Source organism: Hyperolius riggenbachi, chromosome 10, assembly GCF_040937935.1.
Source record: "Hyperolius riggenbachi isolate aHypRig1 chromosome 10, aHypRig1.pri, whole genome shotgun sequence".
Classification (NCBI taxonomy): Eukaryota; Metazoa; Chordata; class Amphibia; order Anura; family Hyperoliidae; genus Hyperolius; species Hyperolius riggenbachi.
In genome coordinates, this window is record NC_090655.1 from 231,435,998 (window position 1) to 231,463,258 (window position 27,261).

The 27,261-nt window shown below is 46.1% G+C and overlaps 2 protein-coding genes across 2 annotated transcripts in view; one reads left to right on the forward strand and one right to left on the reverse strand.

Moving 5' to 3' along the window:
* The window catches only part of LOC137534753 (zinc finger protein OZF-like), a 28,300-nt gene extending 3,400 nt beyond the window's left edge, over window positions 1-24,900 (reverse strand). Inside the window, exons 1-4 of the mRNA XM_068256384.1 lie at window positions 24,848-24,900; window positions 15,614-15,702; window positions 15,051-15,148; window positions 14,673-14,961 (exon numbers count right to left, since the gene is read on the reverse strand). Of these exons, the coding sequence (XP_068112485.1) occupies window positions 14,673-14,961; window positions 15,051-15,148; window positions 15,614-15,662 (436 nt within the window). The 5' untranslated portion in view covers window positions 15,663-15,702; window positions 24,848-24,900. The remainder of the gene's footprint in view (window positions 1-14,672; window positions 14,962-15,050; window positions 15,149-15,613; window positions 15,703-24,847) is intronic.
* Window positions 1-27,261, forward strand: part of LOC137534764 (zinc finger protein 84-like) — a 253,689-nt gene that overhangs the window by 146,870 nt on the left and 79,558 nt on the right. The gene's annotated exons all lie outside the window — the stretch shown is intronic.

The window sequence follows — 27,261 nt, forward strand, 5'->3', positions numbered from 1 at the left end:
AGGGCCATAAAATAGTACTATATGTTATACTCACTAAACTGACTATCCTTTAATCTAGAAGCTGATGAACTTTAACATATCAATGGACAATTATGGAGATTTACTAACTTTTGTTTACATTTTGGATTCTTGTGGATATTTTATGATTAATTAGATGCGATTTTTAGACATAGAGCGAGTTTTACTACACTGCGAACAAAAATGTTACAATTTAACCGTGTCTTCTCATGTTTTTATACTGCGCCTTTTACTTTAAGCTATTTCTATGGGTCATTATGTTTGTATATATTTCTGTTTGTTTTATAGTTATACTCCTGTTTGCCTGATGAAGCAGGACCACACCTGCGAAACGCGTTGCACTAAGTGGAGTTAAATAAAACGTTTTTTTGTATTGATATATTGTGACTCAATTGAGTTCTATATTTTTGAGGGAGGTAAGTCCACCTGAACATCCCCCTCTTTTAGACGGTTTTTAAACATTTTTATTCTACTCTGGCGCCTCTGTACACCAAGCCTTGCTGAAATCTTGATTCCACCCTCGGTGGAGGGGTGCTACCCCGTTTCCTATCTACAGAGAGCGACATCTTAATAACCTGAGTGGGGTCAGGTTCTAATACTCCCCACCTGCATTTGAAGTGGTTGCCTATGGGTAACCCATGTTTGTGAGTATATCTTAATATTTTGCTTTAAACCACAACCAACTTAACAATACTATACCATATTGGGCTCTCAATTTCTCTTTGTTCTTCCAAGCACAGTTTTAGATCCTGCATATTCTAGCACACAGATGCTTTCAGCAAATGCTGTGCCATTTTTTTTTTTTTTAAATTATCTTTATTTTCCTTTTTTAAATATATCATATTACAAAAACCACAAAACAACAACACTTTTACACAGTGTCCACTAGATGGATTTTAAAAACATATACCTCTGTCTTATTAGGGGGAAAAAAAAAAAAACATTAACCCTTCAATTTCTTCTCCATCATGTTTTCAACAATTCCCCTTTTCTCTTCATAGTTATACCATCCTTACTTTCCATCCAATAGATCTTATTACAGTCACTTCTTTTATTCATTCATTCTTCACTTTCTCTCTCTCATTCTTTCTCGGGTCAATCTGGTTTTCTATTCCCTCCTCTTATACTATATTCATTATATCGCTGAGTCAGCTGGCCCCTCTTGTCCTAATCCCTTTCTTACCCTCTCATATTCTGGTGTCAATTTATATTCCTGCCACTGTTTCCATCTTTCCTCATGTCTTCCCCTATCTCCATGTATATAGCTGGTTAAATCTTCCATTCTCCAAACCCCATCTACTTCCACGAACCATTCCCATATTGTGGGCCTCTGAGTTGCCTTCCAATGTTTAGGTATGAGAATCCTGGCTGCATTCACCAGAAATCTCATCAATGATCTCTCATACTTCTTAGTGGGCCAGTCATTACTGTGGAGCAGGTAAAAGGCAGCTTCATCTGGGGGTTCCATCCCCGTAATTAATCTAATTTGTTTCCTTATTTCTATCCAAAATTTCTGTATTTCTTTACACCCCCAGAATATATGTAATAGGTCCCCCCTCCCACTCCCACATCTCCAACAGAGCGCAGATGCCCCTGGATACATCCTGCTGAGCCTGTCCGGGGTGTAGTACCATCTGGCAAAGATCTTATACCCCGCTTCCTGTCCCCTGGTGGATATAGATTATCTACTTGCCCGTTTTACTATGTCCTTCCACTGGTCTTCTGAAAATGTTTTTCCCAAATCCCTTTCCCACTTACTCCGAATCTCTACTGTAGGATCCTCTGTTTCATTTAATAATGTATATATTTTTGAGAGTGTCCCTCTGTGCTGCCCCCTTCCCATACACAACTTCTCAAATGGGGTAAGATTCCTGCTCAACATCTCCTTAGTACCATAACTCTGTAAAAAGAATTTAAATTGTACATGGCTCCATTCGTCTACTTCCCCTCCTCCCTATTTATTTCTGGCCTGGGTACCCACCTCCCATCCCTTACAAGATCAAGAGCCCTTAATTCTTCCCCCCCCTCTCCTCCAACCTGAATACCTTACTAGATTCCTCCCCATAGGGAAATTTATGTTTCCTAAGATTGGGATAAGAGGTGTTGGCCACGGGGACATTTCTGCTTTCTCCCTATTTTTATCAAAAATCTTTATCGTCGATTCTATCATTTCTGCTCCTTTACTGGATATAATCTTCCTACTTTTTTGTGCTGACCAGGGTAAGTTCCTTAGGGGGTATCCTATTATATCCTCCTCCAAGGCCACCCATCTCTTCTCCTCTCTATGCCTATGCCAATCTATTATTTTGGTTAAGTTAGCTGCTTCATAATAACATTTCATATTTGGGACCGCTAACCCTCCCTTTTCTCTTTCTGCTGTCTGCAATCTACTCCTTATTCTCGTCTTCTGGCCCTTTCCCACAAATTTATTTATGGAGCTTGTAAAATCTCTAAAAAATGCAGATGGAACCGGTATGGGCAAGGCCTGGAATATGTACAGTAGCCGGGGAAGGATATTCATTTTTATTATGGCAATTCGCCCAAACCATGAGAAACTTGGCCGGTCCCACGTTCCCAAATCCTGTTTCACCCGTTCCAGGATCGGAGCATAATTATGTATCACCATCTCCTTCATACTAAACATTATTTTTACCCCCAGGTACCTCAACACTCCCCCTGGCCATCTGAAGGAAAAATTCTCTTTGAGCAACTCCTTTTGCTCTTTATTCATACCCCAACTTATTGCTTCACTTTTATCAAAATTAATCTTCAAGTTTGACATCTTGTTAAAAATCTTAAATTCCTTCATCAGGTTTGGGAGAGAGATGAGTGGCCTCTCCAGGTAAAATAAAAAATCATCTGCGTATGCCGCCACCTTGTGTTCCGATCCCTTCACCTTTATCCCCCGTATGTTGGAGTCCCGCCTCACCCTGCACAAGAAGGGCTCCACCGATAAAGCAAAGATCAATGGGGACAAGGGGCAACCTTGCCTAGTTCCGTTTCTTATCATAAACGGTTCTGAAAGAACCCCATTAACTCTTACTCTTCCATTCGGTGTAGAGTACAATGCCATCATCATGATCCCCATTTTTTCCCTTACCCCTATAACTTTTAATACTTCCTCTATAAAAGACCAATCCACCCTATCAAACGCTTTTTCAGCGTCAGTGGATAAAAACAGAGCTGTTTCTGATCTAACTGCTACCCACCTAGCCAGATTAATGGTCCTTATAGTATTATCCCGGGCTTCCCTACCCCTAATAAACCCCACCTGGTCTATATGGATAATCTTATTCAATAATGGGGATAATCTATTTGCCAAGACTTTGGCAAAAAGCTTGATATCCACATTCAGTAATGCAATTGGTCTATAGCTTTGGCATTGACTAGGGTCCTTACCCTCCTTGTGCAGAACTGATATGTAGGACTCCAACATACGGGGGGAAAACCCTTCCTTTGCTCCGTCCTTCACCACACCATTGAAAGCCTTCACCAAATGTACCACGACCTGCTCCCCAAATCTTTTATAATACTCACTCGTAAACCCATCGGGTCCGGGCACCTTTCCCCCTGGTATCTGTTTAATTGCCAGTTTTACTTCCTCCAATGAGATGGGAGACTCCAGAGCCGCAGCCTCTTCCTCTGCTAATCTGGGGAGTCCACTCTGTTCTATATATCCCCTTATCTCCCTCCTTCTTTCCTCCACTCCTGTTCCCGAGAAATCCACTTTTAAGTTATATAGCCTATCGTAGTACTCTCTAAACTCTTTAGCTATTTCCTCTAGCTTATGACAGACCTCCCCCTTTGCATTTCTAATATTGGAGATGTAGTTACTTTTTTGTTGTTTTCTAATTGCCCTTGCCAGCATTGATCCACTCCTATTCCCATACTCATAAAATGTACGTCTGCATCTCAGGGCCATATATTTCACCTTATTAAAGAGGATATTTCTCAATCTGTCCCTCTCCTCCATTAATTTTGCTCTAGTACTCTCCTCAGCATCCTGTTTATGTTGTTGTTCTAATTTAGCTATATTCTCCAGTGCTATTTTTATTTCTTTATCTCTTTCCTTCTTTCTTCTAGATCCCTCCTGTATTAGGATCCCTCTTATATAGCATTTATGTGCCTCCCATACTGTTATGTCCGAAGTCTCACCATCATCATTGGACTGAAAATAGTTTTCAAGTTCCCCCTTTATCCTCAAAGCCACCTCATCGTTTTTCAGCAAAGCGTCATTCATTCGCCATACCATTGGTCCCTTACTTCCCTCTCCCCATCTCAAATTCGCCACAATCTGAGCATGGTCGGATAATGTCATCAATCCTATATTTGTTGATCCCACTATGGAGAGCAGGTCGTGGGACACCAGGACATAATCTATGCGGGAGTATCTCCTATGTACCTGTGAGTAATACGTGTATTCACGAGAGGTGGGGTTATTCACGCGCCAAACATCTACCAGTTGCATATCATATAACAATTTTTTAATTTTCTTCTGTACCCCACTCGATATTGCTGACTTACCCATCGATGTATCTATCTGTGGGTCTATCGCTATGTTCATATCTGATCCAATAATGATCCCGCCTTCTGCAAAAGTTTCTAATTTTTTCAAAAATCTCTGAAGTGCTTTTACTTGGCCCGTGTTTGGAGCGTAATATGACCCCACCGTTATTGCTCTATTATACAGGTGGCCTTTTATTAAATTAAACTGCCCTTGTGTATCGGCATACTCCTCCCTTATTATAAATGGGACATTTTTAGCCACTAGAATCGCTGTCCCCCTTCTCTTGGTTGTCTGCAGGCCACTCACATACATTGTATTATAATATCGGTCATACATTCTTGGCACCTTAGGGGCCTTAAAATGAGTCTCCTGCAGGCACACAATGCCTGCTCCCTCCCTATGGCAAAGTCTCAGGATAGCCGATCTTTTTTCCGGGACATTGAGCCCTCTGACATTCAGCGACAATACCTTAAGGTTCATACTTTCTTTTTTGCATTTGTCTTATATTATCCAGATTGACCCTCCATTCATTCTTCTTTGTCACCTTCTCTCCCCCCATTCTCACCCATTTTTCCCTGTTTCCCCTGCAACTCCCTTTTCTCGGAATCCAGGCCCTCCCCTTAACCCTCCCCCCGGCCCTTCCTCCAATTTTTTTAAAAAGGATTTTATCCATTAGGGACTCCCTTTTAGTCCCTCTGGTGCGTTGCGACACCTTATTGGGTATTAAACTACCATCTCTTTGGAGTGAGGAACACCCCCCGGATCTCCCAGCCTCAGCCTTCTTTAAGCGGGAGTTATGGGAGGCTGACAGAAAAAAAAAAAAAAAAAAAAAAAAAAAAAACCCATCCCGAAGGGAAGGGGTTGGAAAACCCCAAACCGACCAAAAAAAAAAAAAAAAAAAAAAAAAAAAAAAAACCCAAATACCCAACAATCAATCTATTTACCGTATATTTCAGGTCATATATCTTAGATTGTTATTTTAGGGAAATGGGGTCCCTTTTTGACAAAACGTGCAGCACACCAGTCTTAACGCCACACTGCTTGACAGCTTCGACCAAAAAACCTATCAGGGATCCCCCCCCCCCCCCCCCTTCATTCTTCCCCACTTTCTACATTTCTGAGGCGGAGGGAAGTGTCAATCCCCACTCCCCATCTCCCGTCCGCCTCTTGATCCCTTCCGTACCCTATATTTCCCCCCTCTTCCTCCCGTTACCATTATCGTAATTCCTATCTTGTCTTACATTTGCTATATTGTATTTGTGCAATTTTTTATGCTTGTGCATTTATCCGCAGTGAACCCTTTATCCTATTTACCTTCATGTCTTAAATTTACGGTCCTGATCCACCCATGGGCGACCGTCACTTGTCACCCACGTATGCACCAGGTTCCATCCCTCATGTGCCTCCCCCCCCCCTCCGCCCGCTCCAATTCATCCCCTTCCCCCCCTATTATGCTCATATTCATCAACAACTCTAATTTATTGTGTTCCAATATACATGCATTTTCATTTCCGTGTAGTTTAACCAGATTTGCTATATTGTGCTTATATAAATATATTCAGTGACCTCGTTATTCTATTAACCTCCATATCCTAAATTTAAGGTCCCGATCCACACATGGGCTTCCATCAATTGTCCCCCACATATGCATCAGGCTCCAACCCCCAAGTGCCCCCCCCCCATCCCCCTCCCCCCCTAATTCATCCCTCTCTCCCCCTATTACACTCGTGGTCAATAGCAAATCCGGTTATTGTGCTATGATATACATACATTTTTGTTTTTGTGTCTTTTTACCAAGAAGGGGAAACAGCAATAAACAAAAAAAAAAACCCTCTCCGTCCTCCCTCCCTCCCGCCACTAACATAACCTTTTTTTATTTTTAAGCTCCCCTTGGATTACATCTATTATCTATTCTTTATTTTTTCCTAGATCTCCCCTGAAAGCTCCCCACAGTCTCTGGTTTCCAATCGGGCAATTCCATTTCTGGGATAGACAAGTCCTTGCAGAACATAGTTATCTCCCCCGGGTATCTCAGAGAGAGAAACCGTTGTCCTTTTTTCACTAATAACGCAAAGGGATACCCCCATCTATACGGTATTTCCTTTTGTTGCAGAACCGTAAGCAATGGTTTCATTGCCCTTCTTTGCATTAAAGTTGAAGGCGCCAAGTCCTGAAAAATATTTATCGAGTCTCCCTTCCATGATAGCTGGCCCCTCTGTCTCGCAGCATTTGTTACAGCCTCTTTTTCCTTAAAGTTATGGAATTTACATATTATGTCCCTTGGGGGTTCCTCCTCTCTTGGTGGTGCCCTTAATGCTCTATGTACTCTGTCCAATTTTATTTCACGTTCCTCCTGTAGGCCCAATAATTCTTTAAACAGAGACTGTAGATAAGTAGCAATATGTTCAGTCTGGACTGACTCCGCAACCCCTTTTATCCTCAAGTTATTCCGTCTCTCTCGATTCTGTAAATCCTCTATCTCATACTTCAGATTAATGTTTAAGTCTCTCTGTTTCTCTCTGTCCTTTTTAAGAACCTCCACTTCCATCTGTAATTTCATTATTGCTTCTCCCATTTCTTTGGTTTTTCCCTGTAACTCAGTTACTTCTTCCTTAATCTCAGCGATTTCCCTCTTTACAGATGTCACTATCTGCTCTGTTTGTGCTTCTAGATCTTGTCTAGTTGGCAGACTCCGCAAACACCTCCATATTTCTTCCATGTCACTGCTTTGATTAGAATCAGCACCCGGGGAGCTTGAGTTGGATATTGGGAGTGAGCTATCAATTAGCCCCTCACTCTCTATTGAGAGCCTGTTAGTATTAATTTTTCCGGCCTGCGCAAAAAGTTTATTAACTGCCTTCTGGGCTGACTCTTTGTCTTTTGTAGTAGGGTTCTTTCCCCTCTTTTCCTTTTCCTTATCTTTAACCATACTTGTTATCTCTGGTTACCACACCAATCTAATACCAGTTCGGTAGTAAGTCTTTATCTTCTCTGATATGCAGGCAATACAGTTCAAGAAAGAGGATTTAAAATTGCTTACCCGTCTGGGTGCTCTTCTTCCCCCTCAGCCTCTCTTACATACAATCCCCCTGCTGCTTCTCAGGATCTTCACACAGTCAGGGTGCTGCTGAATCCTTAGCTGTACCTTTCACCTGTTGATCCCTGTCCACAAGGTGTTCGCTAGGTATGGGTCAGACCTGGTGGGTGCCGGCTCTCGCCTTCCCTCAATCTTCCCTGCTTCCCCCCACCAGACTCCCCACAGCGACTCTCACCCTCCACTCCAGCCTCTTCTTTCAGGCAGCCCGGTTTACAGCTTAATCTCGGGGCAGCGTCCCGCTCTCCGAGCGCCCTCGCTTCCTGATTTCACCGCTGTGTGGTCCCTGGGGATGCACGGCTTCACACTTCCGGCTCCGGCAGGTCTCCCCGCTGCGCTTTCCGCATCAGACAGCGGCGTCTCCCTCCGCTATTGATCACTGCCGCTTGTGGATCCAGGAACCCGCCAGGCTCTCCTTCAAGCCACTCCTAGGAGCCTCCAGGGGGGACCCGCTTTACTTGTTAAAACCTCAGGGTTAGCAGCGGGTTAGCAGCATGCTGATGCTAGGCCGGGAGCTCCGAGATGCCTCCTCCCTCACTCCATCATGGTGAGCTCCTCCCCCTTCCAAATGCTGTGCCATTTTAATCAGTCAATAGACAATCCAGGAAGCTAGTATATAGTCAGGTGAACCTGGCCAAAGCACACACTTCTTTTTCTCCAGTTTGTAGTTGATTAAGGACCACCTCCATCTAAAGAAAGGTCTGAATGGAAATACATATATGGAGTCTATTGGGTTGCAACGGTATGAAATTTTACGGTATGATTACCGTCAAAAAATACCACGGTATTACGGTATACTGTATTATACAATTATTTGGACCCAGGGCCCCCTCTGTAGCCAGTAGTAGGTGGCTGCAGCATAGGTAGCCAGTGATAGGTGTAGCCAGTAGTAGGTGCTTGCAGCATAGGTAGCCGGGGATAGGTGTAGCCAGTAGTAGGTGCTTGCAGCATAGGTAGCCAGGGATAAGTGTAGCCAGTAGTAGGTGCTTGCAGCATAGGTAGCCAGGGATAGGTGTAGCCAGTAGTAGGTGCTTGCAGCATAGGTAGCCAGTGATAGGTGTAGCCAGTAGTAGGTGCTTGCAGCATAGGTAGCCGGGGATAGGTGTAGCCAGTAGTAGGTGCTTGCAGCATAGGTAGCCAGGGATAAGTGTAGCCAGTAGTAGGTGCTTGCAGCATAGGTAGCCAGGGATAGGTGTAGCCAGTAGTAGGTGCTTGCAGCATAGGTAGCCAGGGATAGGTGTAGCCAGTAGTAGGTGCTCGCAGCATAGGTAGCCAGGGATAGGTGTAGCCAGTAGTAGGTGCTCGCAGCACAGGTAGCCAGGGATAAGTGTAGCCAGTAGTAGGTGCTCGCAGCATAGGTAGCCAGGGATAGATGTAGCCAGTAGTAGGTGGCTTCAGCATAGGTAGCCAGAGATAGCACAGGGAGCCCGGGGAAGAGGGGACGCAGCAGCAGGGATAAATACTCACTTGCCGGCAGCCAGGTCCTTCACGATGTAGTGGCTTCATTCTACTTCCTTTTCTTGCATCAACTTGTAATAGCACCCAGGGGTCGCTGTTTCAGGGAAATGTGATGCAAGAACAGTAAGTAGAAAGAGGCCAGTACATTGATAAAAAAGACAAGGGACACCGAGAGCCCAATATGGTGTAGTATGTATTGGCAATACAGTGAGAAATAAAGGTAAGTATGATTATACTCACAAACGAGGGTTACCGTTCAGGCAACCACTATAAAAAGGCAGGTGGGAAGAATAAACCTGTTCCCACTCAGGGTTAAGAAGTCGTTCTCTGTAGAAGATAAGGGGTAAAACACCCCTCCACCTGGGGTGGACTGTAAACAACAGGAGAACAGAGGCACCAGCAGAATAAAAATACATAAAATTCTTAAAATAGGAGAGGCAGTGGTGAACTTACCTACTCCCAAGGATACCAACTACACGTGGCAGCGGGTTAAACAAAGTCATTTATTTTGATACTCCAAAAAAAAAAAAAAAAAAAAAAGAAGCTTGCAATGCGTTTCACAGGCATGACCCCGCTTCATCAGGCAATAGATAGGGAGCAAACAACTGCAGACGAGAGACATTGGACTAAGATGCTGTACATTTTGGATAAATATCCATTTGCAATATATGGTACAATTTTCAATATAACAAAGACATTATTCATGTTATCACCAAGTGTACAAAAAAGGAGGATGAAAACACAAAACTTAGTGGGTGTGAGGTGAAGACTATGTTGTGCTATAGCTAGTTATAATGGTGCTGGGGGAGAAAAAGGCTTTAAATGGGGTAGCGGGGAAGTGTGATCCTATGATAACATGAATAATGTCTTTTTGTTATATTGAAAATTGTACCATATATTGCAAATGGATATTTATCCAAAATGTAGTCTCTTGTCTGCAGTTGTTTGCTCCCTATCTATTGCCTGATGAAGCGGGGTCACGCCTGCAAAACGCATTGCAAGCTTTTTTTGTGGAGTATCGAAATAAATTACCTTGTTTAACATGCTACCACGTGTAGTTGGTATCCTTGGGAGTAGGTAAGTCCATTTTATTTTAATTTTATGTATTTTATTCTGCTGGTGCCTCTGTACTCTTGTTGGAATCCAGTACATCGTTCAGGACAGAGCTGGCTGCCCGCAAGTGAGTATTTGTATCCCCGCCGCTGTTCATGCACTCGCTGCTGCGTCGCATCCCCGCCTCTATGTTGCCCCACCTCCACGGTCGCCCCGCCCCTAAAACTAGTAAAACAAGATTGTGCATGGTATGATTATCATGCACAATCAAACCGCAATATACAGTATATCGTCATACCGGTATACTGCGGCAACCCTAGTAGTCTATGCACTGTGTTGAGTTAGATGAACATATAGAGTTTACATCTGGTACATCATAGTGGATAGAACAAACTCACATTTATATCTTTAGCAGCACTTCCTTATTTCTTCTGATGTTGAAGCTTTGTGTCTCCCCTCCAGCCTGGTTCCCTCCCCTGCCTCTACATCTCATACTCTCTGCCTGCCTGGATCAAATTACTACTTTTTTCACAGTATGTAACAGAAAGGAGACACAGGAAAACTGCTGTATCCTGTCTTAGCATGTCTGTTTGCTATAATTCTTATTTCAGATCTGTCTGTCTGCCTAGATTAGATCACATGGACATGGGAGGTGGAGTTTTGGCATCAATCCCCCAGCATCCTTTGCACCTATGGTCTGGCAAGAAAAAAAAATGTCAGGGCCCAATTTCACAATGGGGGCGGGGATTGCAAGACCATATGTGGTATATGGACCCTGGGGGTGAGAAAAATCACACTTTATCATGTGTGATTTTATATATCTTGGCAATTTCTTAAATTTAAAGCAAACTTATTTATAATTTAGGTACTCTTTAAAGTTATATTAAGATGACATCTTCTTTTGAGCACAAAAGGCACCTGGCCAGGAAGCTAACACTCTACCCTGTCAGCCATCCCGGCCTGTCATTGTCAAAGTGAATGCCCAAGCATGTCGTCTGTATAAGATTCACCAGAGCCCCATAACAGCTAGCCTCCAGTGTGTAGCCTGCAATCTTGCAGAAAGAGGCCTCTACCTTTTCTATATCTGATATAGAAAAAGCTAGGGCCATTTTCTGCAAGGGGCAGAGCTGATACGTGGTTCCAGTGAATCTTATTACACAGACAAGGTGTTGGGACATTCTAACTTTTAAGCAAAGCTGTGTTTTTCTTATGTACACCATAGATGCATTTTAACTAAACTTAGTATTTAGCTGTAGAATATCTGTTAGGTAGAAATAAAAGCCAGTCCTTGGTAAGAGAACTTGTAGCTGGAGAAGACAGGGACAAAGAACAGCAATTATCTATACAGCTATGAGTGATGTGCATGTACTCTGCAGGAGAATGAGGGGATTCTTCCTCTATTACGCATTCTATATGCATGATCTGAACCTGGTATACGGGTGATAGACAACACCTCTGCATTCAATGTGCACACTATTATCAGTGGATTCCCAACAGCTCCACAAGGAGTGCTTATGTGGAGTATACAGGTAGTACTAATGTGTAACTTAATTTGTAGTCACCAACCCCCAATTTAACAACATAGAGGTGATTCTTTTTTTCAGGGCTGTGGAGTCGGAGTCGTGGAGTCGGGCAATTTTGGGTGCCTGGAGTCGGAGTCGGGAAAAAAATGCACCGACTCCGACTCCTAATGAATTTGTAACTGTAATTAAAATAGAAAATATGATAAAATGTTCTATTTCTCAGATGATAGTCATTAAAAATAATGTATATATACAGTTTATATACAGTAATAGCTGTGCTTAGTCCACAAACATGATATAAACCAATCAAAATTAGTTACTTGTGCTGCTTCAATAAAGCAGTCCCCGTATTTTTAAAGTCAGATATACACATCTGATTTTGACTGTATATATGATGTGTACACAGGAATCTCTTATATATACTAAATAACATCTATGCTGTAAGAATAAAGCCTGATGTGTAGCCGTGTCACTAATAGAGATGGTCAATGATATGGAAATAATTCTGCATTGATGCTGATTTATGCAAATGTACGCACTCTCTTTGCTGATGAAATCAAATAATTTGATATGTTGTTAACATTTGGTTTGGTGACTACAAATTAAAGGGTACCTGAGACGGATGAAAAGTAAAGTTTTATACATACCTGGGGCTTCCTCCAGCCCCCTTCAAGCTAATCAGTCCCTCGCTGTCCTCCACCACCCAGATCTTCTGCTATGAGTCCTGGTAATTCAGCCAGTCATCGCTGTCCGGCCGCATGCCGCTCCCACAGCCAGGAACATTCTGCACCTGCGCAATAGTGCTGCACAGGTGTAGTATGCTCCTGGCGGTGGAGTGTGTGCATGCGCACTACGCCCGACTGGCTCAAGTACCTGGACTCATAGCAGAAGATCCAGGTGGTGGAGGAGGACAACGAGGGACTGATTATCCTGAAGGCGGCTGGAGGAAGCCCCAGGTATGTATAAAACTTTAATTTCATCTGTCTCAGGTTTACTTTGTTACACAGTAGTACTATACTCTACATATGCACTCCCCACAGAGCTGCAGGGAATCCACTGAGAATGTTGTGCGCATTGAACACAGAGGTGTTGTCCATCACCCATAAACCTGGTTCAGATTGTGCATGAAGAATGTGTAATAGAGGAAGAATCTCCTCGTTCCCCTGCAGAGTACCTGCACATCATTCTTACATGTACCCACACTTACATTGCCTAGGGCCTGATAGATGTTCTTTGTTCCGGTTTGTACCTTTTACAAGTACTCTTACCAAGGACTAGTTATAGTCTAAAGGGAATAAAAATAGTAGTCTACATATCCTTCTCACTTCAGTTGTCTTGTAAAATTCCTAAGCATTGGCAGTTAAGAGACGAATTTCATGTTACATACTTTTAATCAACAAAATTGTAATATGCAAATCAGAGGAGTCGGAGTCGGTGGAATCCTAAACTGAGGAGTCGGAGTCGGTGGATTTTTGGACCGACTCCACAGCCCTGCTTTTTTTCCATTTTAAACCATATGGCACTATTCTGAATTATCCCCTAGAGATACATGCAATAGGTCTGTGTGTGGGAAAAAGGGGAGGAGACCAGAATAGGGAGTGTTGGCTGCTGTTCTGAGCCTGTTTAGACCTTGTGATTCTGGTCTGTCATATCCAGTAAGAGTTTCCATTATCAGGTGGGGGGGCGGATTGTGGAGCCGCTAGTGCACAGCTTATTCCTACAAGCATGAGCAGCTCCATGCTACCGCGCAATTCCCCTCTGTACATGAGCGTGGCCACAAAGAAGAGGAGGGACCCGGCAAGCAGTGGTGGGGTGGCCAAGGATAGGAGAGGCCTCTGGATCATTAAGAGGTTTCCCTCTACTGAAATAAATATCTACTTTTCTATTTTTTTTTCTGCCACAGGTTTGCTCTGAGGTGCTTATCTCTGTGCTTATATTGACATCGTGTATTTACTCATAAGTGATCCACAGGTATGTTCATATGAATGGAATAGATCACTGTCCATGACCATAATGTTTCATTACAAAAAGTAGAAGGATGTGGCCTACTGACTTGCATCACAGCAGTGTATGGTTCGTTCTTAAATGGGTGACCTGTGGATAGCTGGACCACTCTTCTCTACTGTTGCTCATTGCATTCTATAAAGTGATAACCAGACAACCTCCACCCTAAATATGGCGATTGCAGATGTCTGTGGTGATACTATAACAGTGGTGGTCATACCTGAAAAATTAAGATGGACCTTCCATATGATGTACAGTATTATCATTTGTTGGGAACATGATATTACTCCGAAGAACGAAGATGGGCCTTTCATATGGTGTACAGTATCGCCTCCTCATTTGTTGGTGCTATGATGTTATACTGGAGAATGGAGATGGGCCTTTTATATGGTGTACAGTATCTCCTCCACATTTGTTGGTACTATGATGTTATACTGAGGAATGGAGATGGGCCTTTCATATGGTGTACAGTATCTCCTCCTCATTTGTTGGGAACATGATATTACTCCGAAGAACGAAGATGGGCCTTTCATATGGTGTACAGTATCGCCTCCTCATTTGTTGGTACTCTGATGTTATACTGAAGAATGGAGGTGGGCCTTTCATATGGTGTACAGTATCTCCTCCTCATTTGTTGGTGCTATGATGTTATACTGAGGAATGGAGATGGGCCTTTCATATGGTGTACAGTATATACTCCTCATTTGTTGGTACTATGATGTTATACTGAGGAATGGAGATGGGCCTTTCATATGGTGTACAGTATCTCCTGCTCATTTGTTGGTGCTATGATGTTATACTGAGGAATGGAGATGGGCCTTTCATATGGTGTACAGTATCTCCTCCTCATTTGTTGGTACTATGATGTTATACTGAGGAAAGGAGATAAACCTTTATAGGTTCAGCAGGGTTCCCCAACCCTGTCCTAAGGGCCCACAAATCCCTGTGTAAGGACACATTTCACTGTAACACATCTGATCTTTAGTATTTGTTTCTGTGTTGTAGGATAACTTACCTGAGATGATATCTAGAGAACATTCTTCCTTTTTCATTGTCTTAATTTCACTGTTCTCTGTAGAACTCAGATCACCCGGCAGAAACATATCTTCTTCCTCCTCTTTAATTATTCTTATTATGACACCCTCCTCCATACACTGCTGATCACCCCTCACAGGCATCTCTTCTTCTTCCTCTTTAATTGTCCTCATTATGACACCCTCCTCTGTAGTCTGTTGATTACATCTCACATATGTCTCTTCCTCTTTAACGTCAGCTTTACCATCCGTCCATTTGTCATTGTCACCCTAAATCAAAGGAAAATAGTGAAAACTATAATCTTATACTGTATAGTGTGAAGTCATTTTTCAGTTCTGTACCCTCAAGTTTAATCTACCTGATAATGTTGGGGGATGATGTAATCTTCCTGTTTACAATATCGGGAATGAAGAGGACCTGTATATCTCTCTGGTGGGTTTCTGTTACTGGTTTCATCTGTAAAAACAAAATACACTGAGTGAATATATTGTTTCTACGGGGTTGATTCAACAAGCTGCGCTGCTAAAGCAGCACAGCTTAATAACAGGAGCGCATGCTCAGCACTGGTAAGTTATGCTCGCTTCTTCTAACAGCCACTCCACTAAACCCACCCTGAGCCCCAGCAGGTCCATTGACTTTTAACAGACGCGATCCCCACACTTTGACAGGCAACCTACAATCAAAGCGCTGGGGTTAAGTCCATAAAAGCCACTGGACTCAGGGCGAGTTTAGTGGAGTGGACATTAGTTAGAAGGAGCAAGCCTAATTTACCAGCTGAGCTCGCACTACTGTCATTAGGCTGCGCTTCTTTAGCAGCAAAGCTTGATGAATCAACCCCTATGTGTTTATCAGATAATGGGAGACCTAAGTGGTCTCTCTAAACTGATCTCTCCTCTACAAGAAATAAAAGTCTCCTTTTACCCGGCGATGTGAGGGGGGGCTGATTCTTCATCATGACATCCTCATACATCCATCATGACATCCTTGTGGCCTTCCAAATACTGACACTCCTGCGTAGAGAAATAGTGACATCCTGACACCTTAGAGGAACCCGACACAGTGATACAGTCACCATACATACACTTCCCTCACTATTAGCGGATAATGTCCCTTAATTGCCAGCACTCCTACACACACACACACACACACACACACACCTCTATGCCTAACACTAACCTTATCCTCTGATTCACCCCTAACACTGACCTTCCTCTTCTATGCCTAACATTAACCTCATCCCCTGACCCACCCCTAACACTGACCTCCCCTTCTATGACTAATACTAACCTTATCCCCTGACCTACCCCTAACACTGACCTTCCCCTTCTATACCTAATACTAACCTTATCCCCTGACTCACCCCTAACACTGACCTTCCCCTTCTACACCTAATACTAACCTTATCCCCTGACCTCCCCCTAACACTGACCTTCCCCTTCTATGCCTAACACTAACCCCATCCGCTGACCCACCCTAACACCAGGGCTGTGGAGTCGGTCCAAAAATCCACCGACTCCGACTCCTCAGTTTAGGATTCCACAGACTCCGACTCCACGACTCCGACTCCTCTAATTTGCATATTACAATTTTGTTGATTAAAAGTATGTAACATGAAATTCGTCTCTTAACTGCCAACGCTTAGGAATTTTACAAGACAACTGAAGTGAGAAGGATATGTAGACTACTATATTTATTCCCTTTAGACTAAAACTAGTCCTTGGTAAGAGTACTTGTAAAAGGTACAAACCGAAACAAAGAACATCTATCAGGCCCTAGGCAATGTAAGTGTGGGTACATGTAAGCATGATGTGCAGGTACTCTACAGGGGAATGAGGAGATTGTAAACAGACAACACCTCTGTGTTCAATGTGCACAGCATTCTCAGTGGATTCCCTGAAGCTCTGTGGGGAGTGCATATGTAGAGTATACCTGAGACAGATGAAATTAAAGTTTTATACATACCTGGGGCTTCCTCCAGCCGCCTTCAGGATAATCAGTCCCTTGTTGTCCTCCTCCACCACCTGGATCTTCTGCTATGAGTCCAGGTACTTGAGCCAGTCAGGCGTAGTGCGCATGCACACACTCCGCCGCCAGGAGCATACTACACCTGTGCAGCACTATTGCGCAGGTGCAGAATGTTCCTGGCTGTGGGAGCGTCATGCGGCCGGACAGCGCTGACTGGCTGAATTACCAGGACTCATAGCAGAAGATCCGGGTGGTGGAGGACAGTGAGGGACTGATTAGCCTGAAGGGGGCTGGAGGAAGCCCCAGGTATGTATAAAACTTTACTTTTCATCCGTCTCAGTTACCCTTTAATTTGTAGTCACCAAACCAAATTTTAACAACATATCAAATTATTTGATTTCATCAGCAAAGGGAGTGCATACATTTGCATAAATCAGCATCAATGCAGAATTATTTCCATCTCGTTGACCATCTCTATTAGTGACACAGCTACACATCAGGCTTTATTCTTACAGCATAGATGTTATTTAGTATATATGTTACGGTCAGAACCCGAAGTGTGGCCACTTCGCGTTCTGGCCAGCCACTTCGGGTTCTGGCCGGCCAATGTGCGAAGTGGCCGCAGCGCAGCGGCCAATGTTAGAAATGGCATGATGACATAAGTTACAATGTATTTTATGGCCGTCACGCTGCGGCCAAATGTATTAGAAGTCTCGCACTGCCTCCTCTCCTCCTCCCCCCGCCTCTCTCATCTCCCTGCCTCTATACAATATACGTAGCAGCCGGCGGGGACATGCAGCCGGAGAGTCGTTCATCGCGGCAGGGGAATCCTGCCGTTCCTGCAGAGCGGGTGCTGGCAGAAGCAATGTCTGCAGCCTCCCCGCTCTGCTGCCCTGCCGCAACGAACGACTCTCCGGGACACGCGTGTCCCTGCTGGCTGCTCCGTATGTGGTATAGGAGGCAGGGAGAGGAGAGAGGAAATTGACCAACTTCCGCGTGTGTCCCCGCCGGCTGCTCCGTATGTGGTATAGGAGGCAGGGAGAAGAGAGAGGCGGGGGGAGGAGGAGAGGAGGCAGTGCGAGACTTCTAATACATTTGGCCGCAGCGAGACGGCCATAAAATACATTGTAACTTATGTGTCATCATGCCATTTCTAACAGTGGCCGCTGCGCTGCGGCCACTTCGCACATTGGCCGGCCAGAACCCGAAGTGGCTGGCCAGAACGCGAAGTGGCCACACTTCGGGTTCTGGCCGTAACATATAAGAGATTCCTGTATATACAGTCACAATCAGATATGTATATCTGTCCTTAAAAATACGAGGACTGCTTTTTTTGAAGCAGCACAAGTAACTAATTTTGATTGGTTTATTTCATTTTTGTGGACTAAGCACAGCTATTACTGTATATATACTGTATATATACATTATTTTTAATGACTATTATCTGAGAAATAGAACATTTTATCATATTTTCTATTTTAATTACAGTTACAAATTCATTAGGAGTCGGAGTCCGAGTCGGTGCATTTTTTCCCGACTCCGACTCCAGGCACCCAAAATTGCCCGACTCCACGACTCCGACTCCACAGCCCTGCCTAACACTGACCTCCCCCATCTATGCCTCATACTAACCTTATCCCCTGACCTACCCCTAACACTGACCTCCCCCCTTCTATGCCTCATACTAACCTTATCCCCTGTCCTACCCCTAACACTGATCTTCCCTATCTATGCCTAATACTAACCTTATCCCCTGACCCACCCCTTCTATGCCTAACACTAACCTTATCTCCTGACCTACCCCTAACACTGAATTTCTCCTTCTATGCCTACCACTAACTTTATGCCCTAACCCACGTCTAACACTGACCTCCCCCTTCTGTGACTAACACACTAACCCCTAACAGTAGCCTTCCTTTTCTATACCCAACACTAACCTTATCCCCTGACCTACCCTAACACTGACCTTCCCCATTCTATACCTAATACTAACCTTCTACCCTGACCTAACCCCTAGCAATGACCTTCCCCTTCTCTTGTGTCTAACCCATAAGTATGGCACCACTGCTAATGGAAGGTTAGTGTGGTTAGTGTTAGGAAGAATAGGGTGAGATTAGTGTTAGGCAGAGGAGAATCAGAATATTTTTTTATATTTTATTTCGCCAAGCACGACTGGGCCGTGCCCGGAATTGGGTTTGGCAAGTACAGGGCTAGTGTGAAAAAGAACAGGACATACAATACAAATACATGTAAGCAGCAAGACAATACAGTTACAGCAATTTGAACACGTATGCATGTAGTGTGCAGCCGTGCAGTTAGCTTAGGTACTACCAGTCACCACTTGTCATGGGAGGATGAAGAGAGATCTAAGAGTTCAGATAGTTTATGGCTGAGGGGAAGAAACTGTTCCTGTGCCTTGTGGTCCTGGTGTAGTTGGATCGGAATCTCCGGCCTAAGGGAAGTCTACTGAAGAAGCGAAAGCCTGGGTGGGACGGATCATTAACGATTTTTTGAGCTCTGGAGCGCAGTCTACAGTTGAAGATTTGATCTAGAGAGGGGAGTGGTTTCCCGATGATTCTCTCCACTGATCTGATGACCCTCTGCAGTTTTTGTCTGTCGCTGGCGGAGGAGCCAGCATAACAGACCAGGATGGAGGAGCAGAGAACAGATTCAACTGTGGCAGTGTAGAAGATTCTATAGTTGGCGTAGGAAAAATAGCCCCTGCTGGGCTTTTTCTGGGTGGAGGTTGTGTTGGCTTTCCAAGTCAGGTCCTTAGAGATTGTCGTGCTGAGGAGGCGTGCACAGAGCACATTCTCAACTACCGTGCCATCAATGCTGATCAGGGGTGGAGTGGCAGCGTGTTTCCTAAAGTCAATGATCATCTCAACCGTTTTTGCAGTGTTGAGGACCAGCCCGTTTTCCCTGCACCAGTGGCAAATTCTGTCAACCTGGTGGCGATACTCCTGCTCATCATTCCCAGAGATGAGGCCAACAATGGTGGTGTCGTCAGCGAACTTGATGACTTTGACGGAGTTCGCAGTGGACCTGCAATTCTTAGTGTATGGGGAGAATAGGAACGGCGACAGTACACATCCTTGGAGCGCCCGTGTTGGTGGTCCTTGGTTGAGAGATGATAGTATCCAGCTTGACGGCCTGGGTTCTGTTACTTAGGAAGTCTGTGATCCAGAGGCGGATGGTAGGGTGGACCCCAAGGGCAGCAAGATTCTTTTGAAGTATTTGGGGGCTGATGGTGTTAAACGCCGAGCTAAAGTCGAGTAGAAGGATCCTGGCGTATGAGTCAGGTCTATCCAGGTGTTAATTTACGAGCTCCAGGCAGATGTTTATGGCGTCGTCAGTAGACCTGTTTGCTCTATACGCAAACTGAAACGGGTCCACTAGGGACTCAGTGGATAGCTTGAGGAGAGGCAAAACCAAGCTTTCAAAGGATTTCATGATGACCGATGTGAGAACCACCAGCCTGAAATTGTTGAGGTCTGAGACACCATGTTTTGTGGGGACAGGAATGATTGTGGACCTCTTGAAGCAAGCAGGGACCCTGCCTTCCTGGATGGATTTGGTGAAGATGGATGAGAGAATAGGAGCAAGCTGCTGTGCGCAGGTTTTTCGACAGGCTGGTGACACTCCATCTGGGCCTGAGGCTTTCCTTGCATTAATCCCTGACAGGCGTTTCCTGACATAATCCTCCTTCACCGCTAGAGGGGGTGGGCTTGGATGTGGTGGTGCTAAGTCAGAGGAGGTGGCAGGAGGCTTCTGGGACCTTGTTGGGACCGGCAGGTTCTCAAATCTGCAATAGAACTCACTGAGGTCCTCAGCGAGCTTGGTGCTGGGAGTTGCATGCTGGGGTGGGGGCTTGTAGTTCGTGGCAGCCTTAAGCCCCTTACAGATGGTTCGTGTGTCCCTTGAGGTGAGGTTCTGTTTCAGTTTTACAACGAAGTTCTTTTTGGCGGCCCTCAGTTCCTTGTTTAGGGTGTTTTTAGCCCTCCTATACTCCTCCTGGTTGCCAGACTTGAATGCCAGTTCCTTGCTACTGCACAGATGCCGACATTTATTGGAGAACCATGGTTTGTCATTCTGGTAGGGTTTGCGGATTTTTGTTGGTGCACACTGGTCCTCACAGAAGCTAATGTACGAGGATACAATGTCTGCCTACTTATCTAAGTTTGGTGCTTCCAGAGCCTTCCAGTACGTACAGTCGAAGCAGGCTTGAAGTTGTAGTTTAGCCTCCTCCGACCATACTTTGCTGGATCTTAGGACTGGTTTTGCAGTTTCCAGGCGTCTCCTGTAGGTGGGTATTAGGTGAATGATGCAGTGGTCTGATGAGCCTAGTGCTGACCACGGGGTTGCCTTGTATGCGTCTTTAAGGACCGTATAGCAGTGATCCAGAGTGTTGGCGTTCCTAGTGGGGCAGGTGACGTGCTGGTGGTAGCGCGGCAGTACTTGGCGTAGGTTGGCCTTGTTGAAGTCCCCCAAGACAATGAATAACGAGTCCGGAAGGGACGACTCCCACTGTGTGATGGTGTCGCTGAGCACGCGCAGGGCCGTTTTGGCATCAGCGTCAGGAGGAATGTACACCCCAACAAGGACATAGGAGGAAAAATCCCTGGGTGAGTATACAGGTCTGCAGTTTACAAGAAGGAGTTCCAGATCTGGGGAGCATCTCTTGGAAAGAACAGAGGTGTTGGGGCACCAGGCGGAGCTGATGTAGAAACAGATGCCACAGAGTGAAGGTTAGTATTAGGAAGATGAGAGGGAAGGTTAGTGTTAGGCAGAGGAGAGATTAGAGTAATGGTGCCCAAACATGGTACAATTTTTTTCATCCAATCTTACCATTTCTATGTAATATAAAGGGAACTGTCTAAATTATCCTTTCAGTATATTCACTAATTTACACTTATACTACATAGAAATAAGTAGAATTGGATAAAAACAATTGTACCATGTATGGGCACCATTAGGCAGAGAAGAGGGGAGGTTATTGTTAGGCAAAGGAAAGGGGCAGTTAGTGAAAGGCACTGAAAAGGGGGAGGATAGTGTTAGGCAGAGAAGAGAGGGAGGTTAAAGTTAGGCAGAGACAAGAGGGAGGTTAGTGTTAGGCAGAGGAGAGAGGGGAGGTTAGTGGTAGGCATTGGAGAAAGGGACACCAACTTTTCCCTTCTCTTCCTAACACTAACCTCATTCCCTGATCTACTACATACCCTGACTTATCCCCAACAATGACCTTGTCCTTCTCTTGCATGTATCCCATTAGTAGAGCACCATCCCTAAAGGAAGTTTAGTGTTAGGCATTGGAGGGGGAGGGTGACGTGTTAGGCGGAGGAGAGGGGAGGTTACGTGTTAGGCGGAGGAGAGGGGAGGTTACGTGTTAGGCGGAGGAGAGGGGAGGTTACGTGTTAGGCGGAGGAGAGGGGAGGTTACGTGTTAGGCGGAGGAGAGGGGAGGTTACGTGTTAGGCGGAGGAGAGGGGAGGTTACGTGTTAGGCGGAGGAGAGGGGAGGTTACGTGTTAGGCGGAGGAGAGGGGAGGTTACGTGTTAGGCGGAGGAGAGGGGAGGTTACGTGTTAGGCGGAGGAGAGGGGAGGTTACGTGTTAGGCGGAGGAGAGGGGAGGTTACGTGTTAGGCGGAGGAGAGGGGAGGTTACGTGTTAGGCGGAGGAGAGGGGAGGTTACGTGTTAGGCGGAGGAGAGGGGAGGTTACGTGTTAGGCGGAGGAGAGGGGAGGTTACGTGTTAGGCGGAGGAGAGGGGAGGTTACGTGTTAGGCGGAGGAGAGGGGAGGTTACGTGTTAGGCGGAGGAGAGGGGAGGTTACGTGTTAGGCGGAGGAGAGGGGAGGTTACGTGTTAGGCGGAGGAGAGGGGAGGTTACGTGTTAGGCGGAGGAGAGGGGAGGTTACGTGTTAGGCGGAGGAGAGGGGAGGTTACGTGTTAGGCGGAGGAGAGGGGAGGTTACGTGTTAGGCGGAGGAGAGGGGAGGTTACGTGTTAGGCGGAGGAGAGGGGAGGTTACGTGTTAGGCGGAGGAGAGGGGAGGTTACGTGTTAGGCGGAGGAGAGGGGAGGTTACGTGTTAGGCGGAGGAGAGGGGAGGTTACGTGTTAGGCGGAGGAGAGGGGAGGTTACGTGTTAGGCGGAGGAGAGGGGAGGTTACGTGTTAGGCGGAGGAGAGGGGAGGTTACGTGTTAGGCGGAGGAGAGGGGAGGTTAGTGTTAGGCGGAGGAGAGGGGAGGTTAGTGTTAGGCAGAGGAGAGGGGAGGTTAGTGTTAGGCAGAGGAGAGGGGAGGTTAGTGTTAGGCAGAGGAGAGAGAAGGTTAGTGTTAGGCAGAGGAGAGAGAAGGTTAGTGTTAGGCAGAGGAGAGAGAAGGTTAGTGTTAGGCAGAGGAGAGAGAAGGTTAGTGTTAGGCAGAGGAGAGAGAAGGTTAGTGTTAGGCAGAGGAGAGAGAAGGTTAGTGTTAGGCAGAGGAGAGAGGAGGTTAGTGTTAGGCAGAGGAGAGAGAAGGTTAGTGATAGGCAGAGGAGAGAGGAGGTTAGTGTTAGGCAGAGGAGAGAGAAGGTTAGTGTTAGGCAGAGGAGAGAGAAGGTTAGTGTTAGGCAGAGGAGAGAGAAGGTTAGTGTTAGGCAGAGGAGAGAGAAGGTTAGTGTTAGGCAGAGGAGAGGGAAGGTTAGTGTTAGGCAGAGGAGAGGGAAGGTTAGTGTTAGACAGAGGAGAGGGAAGGTTAAGTGTAAGGTAGAGGAGAGGGGAGGTTAAGTGTAAGGTAGAGGAGAGGGGAGGTTAAGTGTAAGGTAGAGGAGAGGGGAGGTTAAGTGTAAGGCAGAGGAGAGGGGAGGTTAAGTATAAGGCAGAGGAGAGGGGAGGTTAAGTATAAGGCAGAGGAGAGGGGAAGTTAAGTATAAGGCAGAGGAGAGGGGAGGTTAAGTGTTAGGCAGAGGAGAGGAGTACATTTGAAATTGGCGCCGGTAGACTTGGGCGCAGGATACAGCGGTATATGGCTGATCCTGCTTCTGCACAAGTCCGGGCCGATTTAAATTACTATTCCCCCTCCAGGCCGCCATGGATAGTGGGGGAATGAAATAATTCGGCTTCCAGCGATTGCTGGAGGCCGAATTATTATGTTTTTAAGCAACCTCGGCTCCGTCTTCTGACGGAGCCGACGTTACTCACTGAGCACTGCAATAGGAGTGATTCCCATTGTAGTTTATGGAGGCGCCGGCTGCGCCCAAATCTAGCAGCGCTGAAAAGCACTGCTCCGGAGGAGAGTGGAGGTTAAGTGTTAGGCAGAGAAGAGGGGAGGTTAAGTGTCAGGGCTGTGGAGTCGGTGCTAAAATCATCCGACTCCTCAGTTTATGAAACCACTGACTCCAGGTACACAAAATTGCTCTTATTCCTTAGTCTAATATTTACAAAGGCTATGGATTTGGTTCAAAAATGATCCAACTCCGACTCCTCAGTTTATTGAAACCACCGAATCCGACTCCAGGTACCCAAAATTGCTTCGACTCTCCGACTCCACAGCCCTGGTTAGTGTTAGGCAGATGAGAGGGGAAGGTTAGCGTTAGGCAGAGGATGGGGAAGGTCAGTGTTAGGCAGAGGCTAGAGCAGGTTAGTGTTAGGCAGATGAGAGGGGAAGGTTAGTGTTAACCACTTAATGACCAGCCAACGCTGATAGGCAGAGGAGAAGGGTGGTTAGTGCTAGGCAGAGGAGAGAGGGATGTTCGTGTTGGGCATGGGTGAAGGGTGGTTAGTATTGGGCAAAGGAGAAGGCGGTTAGTGTTGGGCAGAGGAAGGGGGTTGATTGGCACTGGAGAGTGGGAGGATGGTGCTAACTAAAGGAAAGGTGGTGGATAATATTGGGCAAAGGAAAGGGGCAGTTATTGTAAGGTACTGGAAAGGAAAAAGATAGTGTTAGGCAGAGAAGTGCAGGAGGTTGGTGGTAGGCAGAGGAGAGGGAAGGGTAGTGGTAAGCAGAGGGAAGGACTGTGTTCGGCAAAGTAGAAGGAGTTAGTGGGTTGGGTGATGTTAGAAAAAGGGTTAGGCAGAGGAGAGAAGGGGTTAGTGGTAGGCAGAGGAGTGTGAGTGTGTGTGTGGGGGGGTTTGCTATGTGCGCAGCAGTAGCTTCTAGTGATGAGGAGGGGACACGGGGATTGCTGGATGTACGTAGAAAATAATATCTCCTTACCCTTTTGTGCTGCCAGTCCCAGCAATGTCTCCTCGCTGCGTCCTCAGGCTCCCACAAACCCACAATACTTTCTGTCTGTATGTCCCACCTTTTCCTGCTTGACAGAGCTCCATCTTGTGGAGACCAGAGGAACATGCGGAGACATGACTTCCTTATTCTGTGGAGATCACTTGCTTCCTCATTCCACAGAGAAGGCAGCACAATCAGACATTGCACAGCTCAGAGTGTGCTTATGCAGAGCTGCCCTCCAATGGTAATTAATCCCGGCGCAGCACTTCCGTGCTCGGCGTGCTCGTGCTGTGAATGGGGTCTATTATAATGCGCTGAAGGTGGCTGATTGTAGGAGAAGATTACTGACAGGAGGACAGGATGTTAGGTTAAAGAGACACTGAAGCGAGTGCTTATATTCACCAGGGGCACGTGTGCCCATGCTAAAACGCCGCTATCCCGTGGCTAATCGGGGGTCCCTTACCTCCCCAATCCCATCGTGCTGTGCGGGCAGCGATTCCGCATTCAGGCAGGGCTAATGGCCGCAGCCCTGCCTCACGTGCGTCTGTCAGCACGTATCTCCGCCTCTCCCCCGCCCCTCTCAGTCTTCCTTCGCTGAGAGGAGTGGGGGAGAGGCGGCGATGCGCCGCTGATTGACAGCGCTGACAGGCAGGGCTGCAGCCGTTAGCCCTGCCTGAAGAGCAGCAAAATCTACGACCAAGTTGGTCGTTGATTTTGCAGGGGGGGGGGGTGAAGGGACCCCCATTTAGCCGTGGGATAGCGGCGTTTTAGCAGGGGAGCACTGAAGCGAGATTTATTCTCGCTTCAGTGTCTCTTTAAAGGGGAACTGAAGTTAGAGGTATACAGAGGCTGCCATATTTATTTCATTTTATACCAGTTGCCTGGCAGCCCTGCTGGTCTATTTCTTTGCAGTAGTATCTGAATAACACCAGAAACAAGCATGCAGCTAGTCGTGTCAGATCTGACTTTAACCACCCTGGCGTTCTGATAAGATCGCCAGGGAGGCTGCGGGAGGGTTTTTTTTTAATAAAAAAAAAACTATTTCATGCAGCCAACTGAAAGTTGGCTGCATGAAAGCCCACTAGAGGGCGCTCCGGAGGCGTTCTTCCGATCGCCTCCGGCGCCCAGAATAAACAAGGAAGGCCGCAATGAGCGGCCTTCCTTGTTTTGCTTAGATCGTCGCCATAGCGACGAGCGGAGTGACGTCATCGACGTCCTGACGTCAGCCGCCTCCGATCCAGCCCTTAGCGCTGGCCGGAACTTTTTGTTCCGGCTACGCTGGGCTCAGGCGGCTGGGGGGACCCTCTTTCGCCGCTGCTCGCGGCGGCGATCAGGCAGCACACGCGGCTGGCAAAGTGCCGGCTGCGTGTGCTGCTCTTTATTTGAAGCAAATCGGCCCAGCAGGGCCTGAGCGGCAGCCTCCGGCGGTGATGGACAAGCTGAGCTCGTCCATACCGCCAGGCTGGTTAAAGTCTGAAACACCTGATATGCTGCAAGCTTGTTCAGGGGCTATGGCTAATAGTATTAGAGGTAGAGATGTCGCGAACCTCCGATTTTCGGTTTGCGAACCCCGTTCGCGAACCTTCGCGGAAGGTTCGGTTCGCATAAAAGTTCGCGAACCGCAATAGACTTCAATGGGGAGGCAAACTTTGAAAACTAGAAACATTTATGCTGGCCACAAAAGTGATAGAAAAGATGTTTCAAGGTGTCTAACACCTGAGATCTTTCAGTGACTACAAGAAGGGGGGGGGGGGATTCAAAAATACCTTATAGTTGTTGAGAAAATCAATTTTAAAGTAACTCCTTCTGACCGTGGGAAAATTAAGCGCCCGCCGACTTTAGCAGTTAGTAGCAAAGCCGCTTTAAAAGTTAGAAACCCCAAACTTGCAGAAAATGTTAAGAAGAACAGTGGGAATAAGAGGAAATTTTTTTTTTCAAAAAGACCTTATAGTTTTTGAGAAAATCGATTTTAAAGTAAAAAAAAAGAGTCGATTCATTAAAAAGATCCGGCTCATTCATGAGCCGTTAGTATAGCAGAGAATGCGTCCTCGGAAGGACGTGAAGCTGCTGGCTCCCGCTGCTGTCTCTCCCCACCTGCCTGCACCTGTCAACCCCCACCTAGCCTGGCCTAGGTGGGGGTTGACAGGTGCAGGCAGGCAGGTGGGGAGAGACAGCGGGAGCTAGCAGCTATGAGTCCGAACAGGGCCGCGCTACCATAGAGGCAAAGGAGGCAGCTGCCCCAGGGCCCCAGAGCTTGTAGGGGCCCCCAGTGGCTACAAGAGGAAAAACATTTTTTCAAATCGGCCTTATAGTTTTTGAGAAAATCGATTTCAAAGTTTCAAAGGAAAAAAATACACATTTAAAAACCTGTCGACTTTAATGGTTAATAGCAAATTCACCTTAAA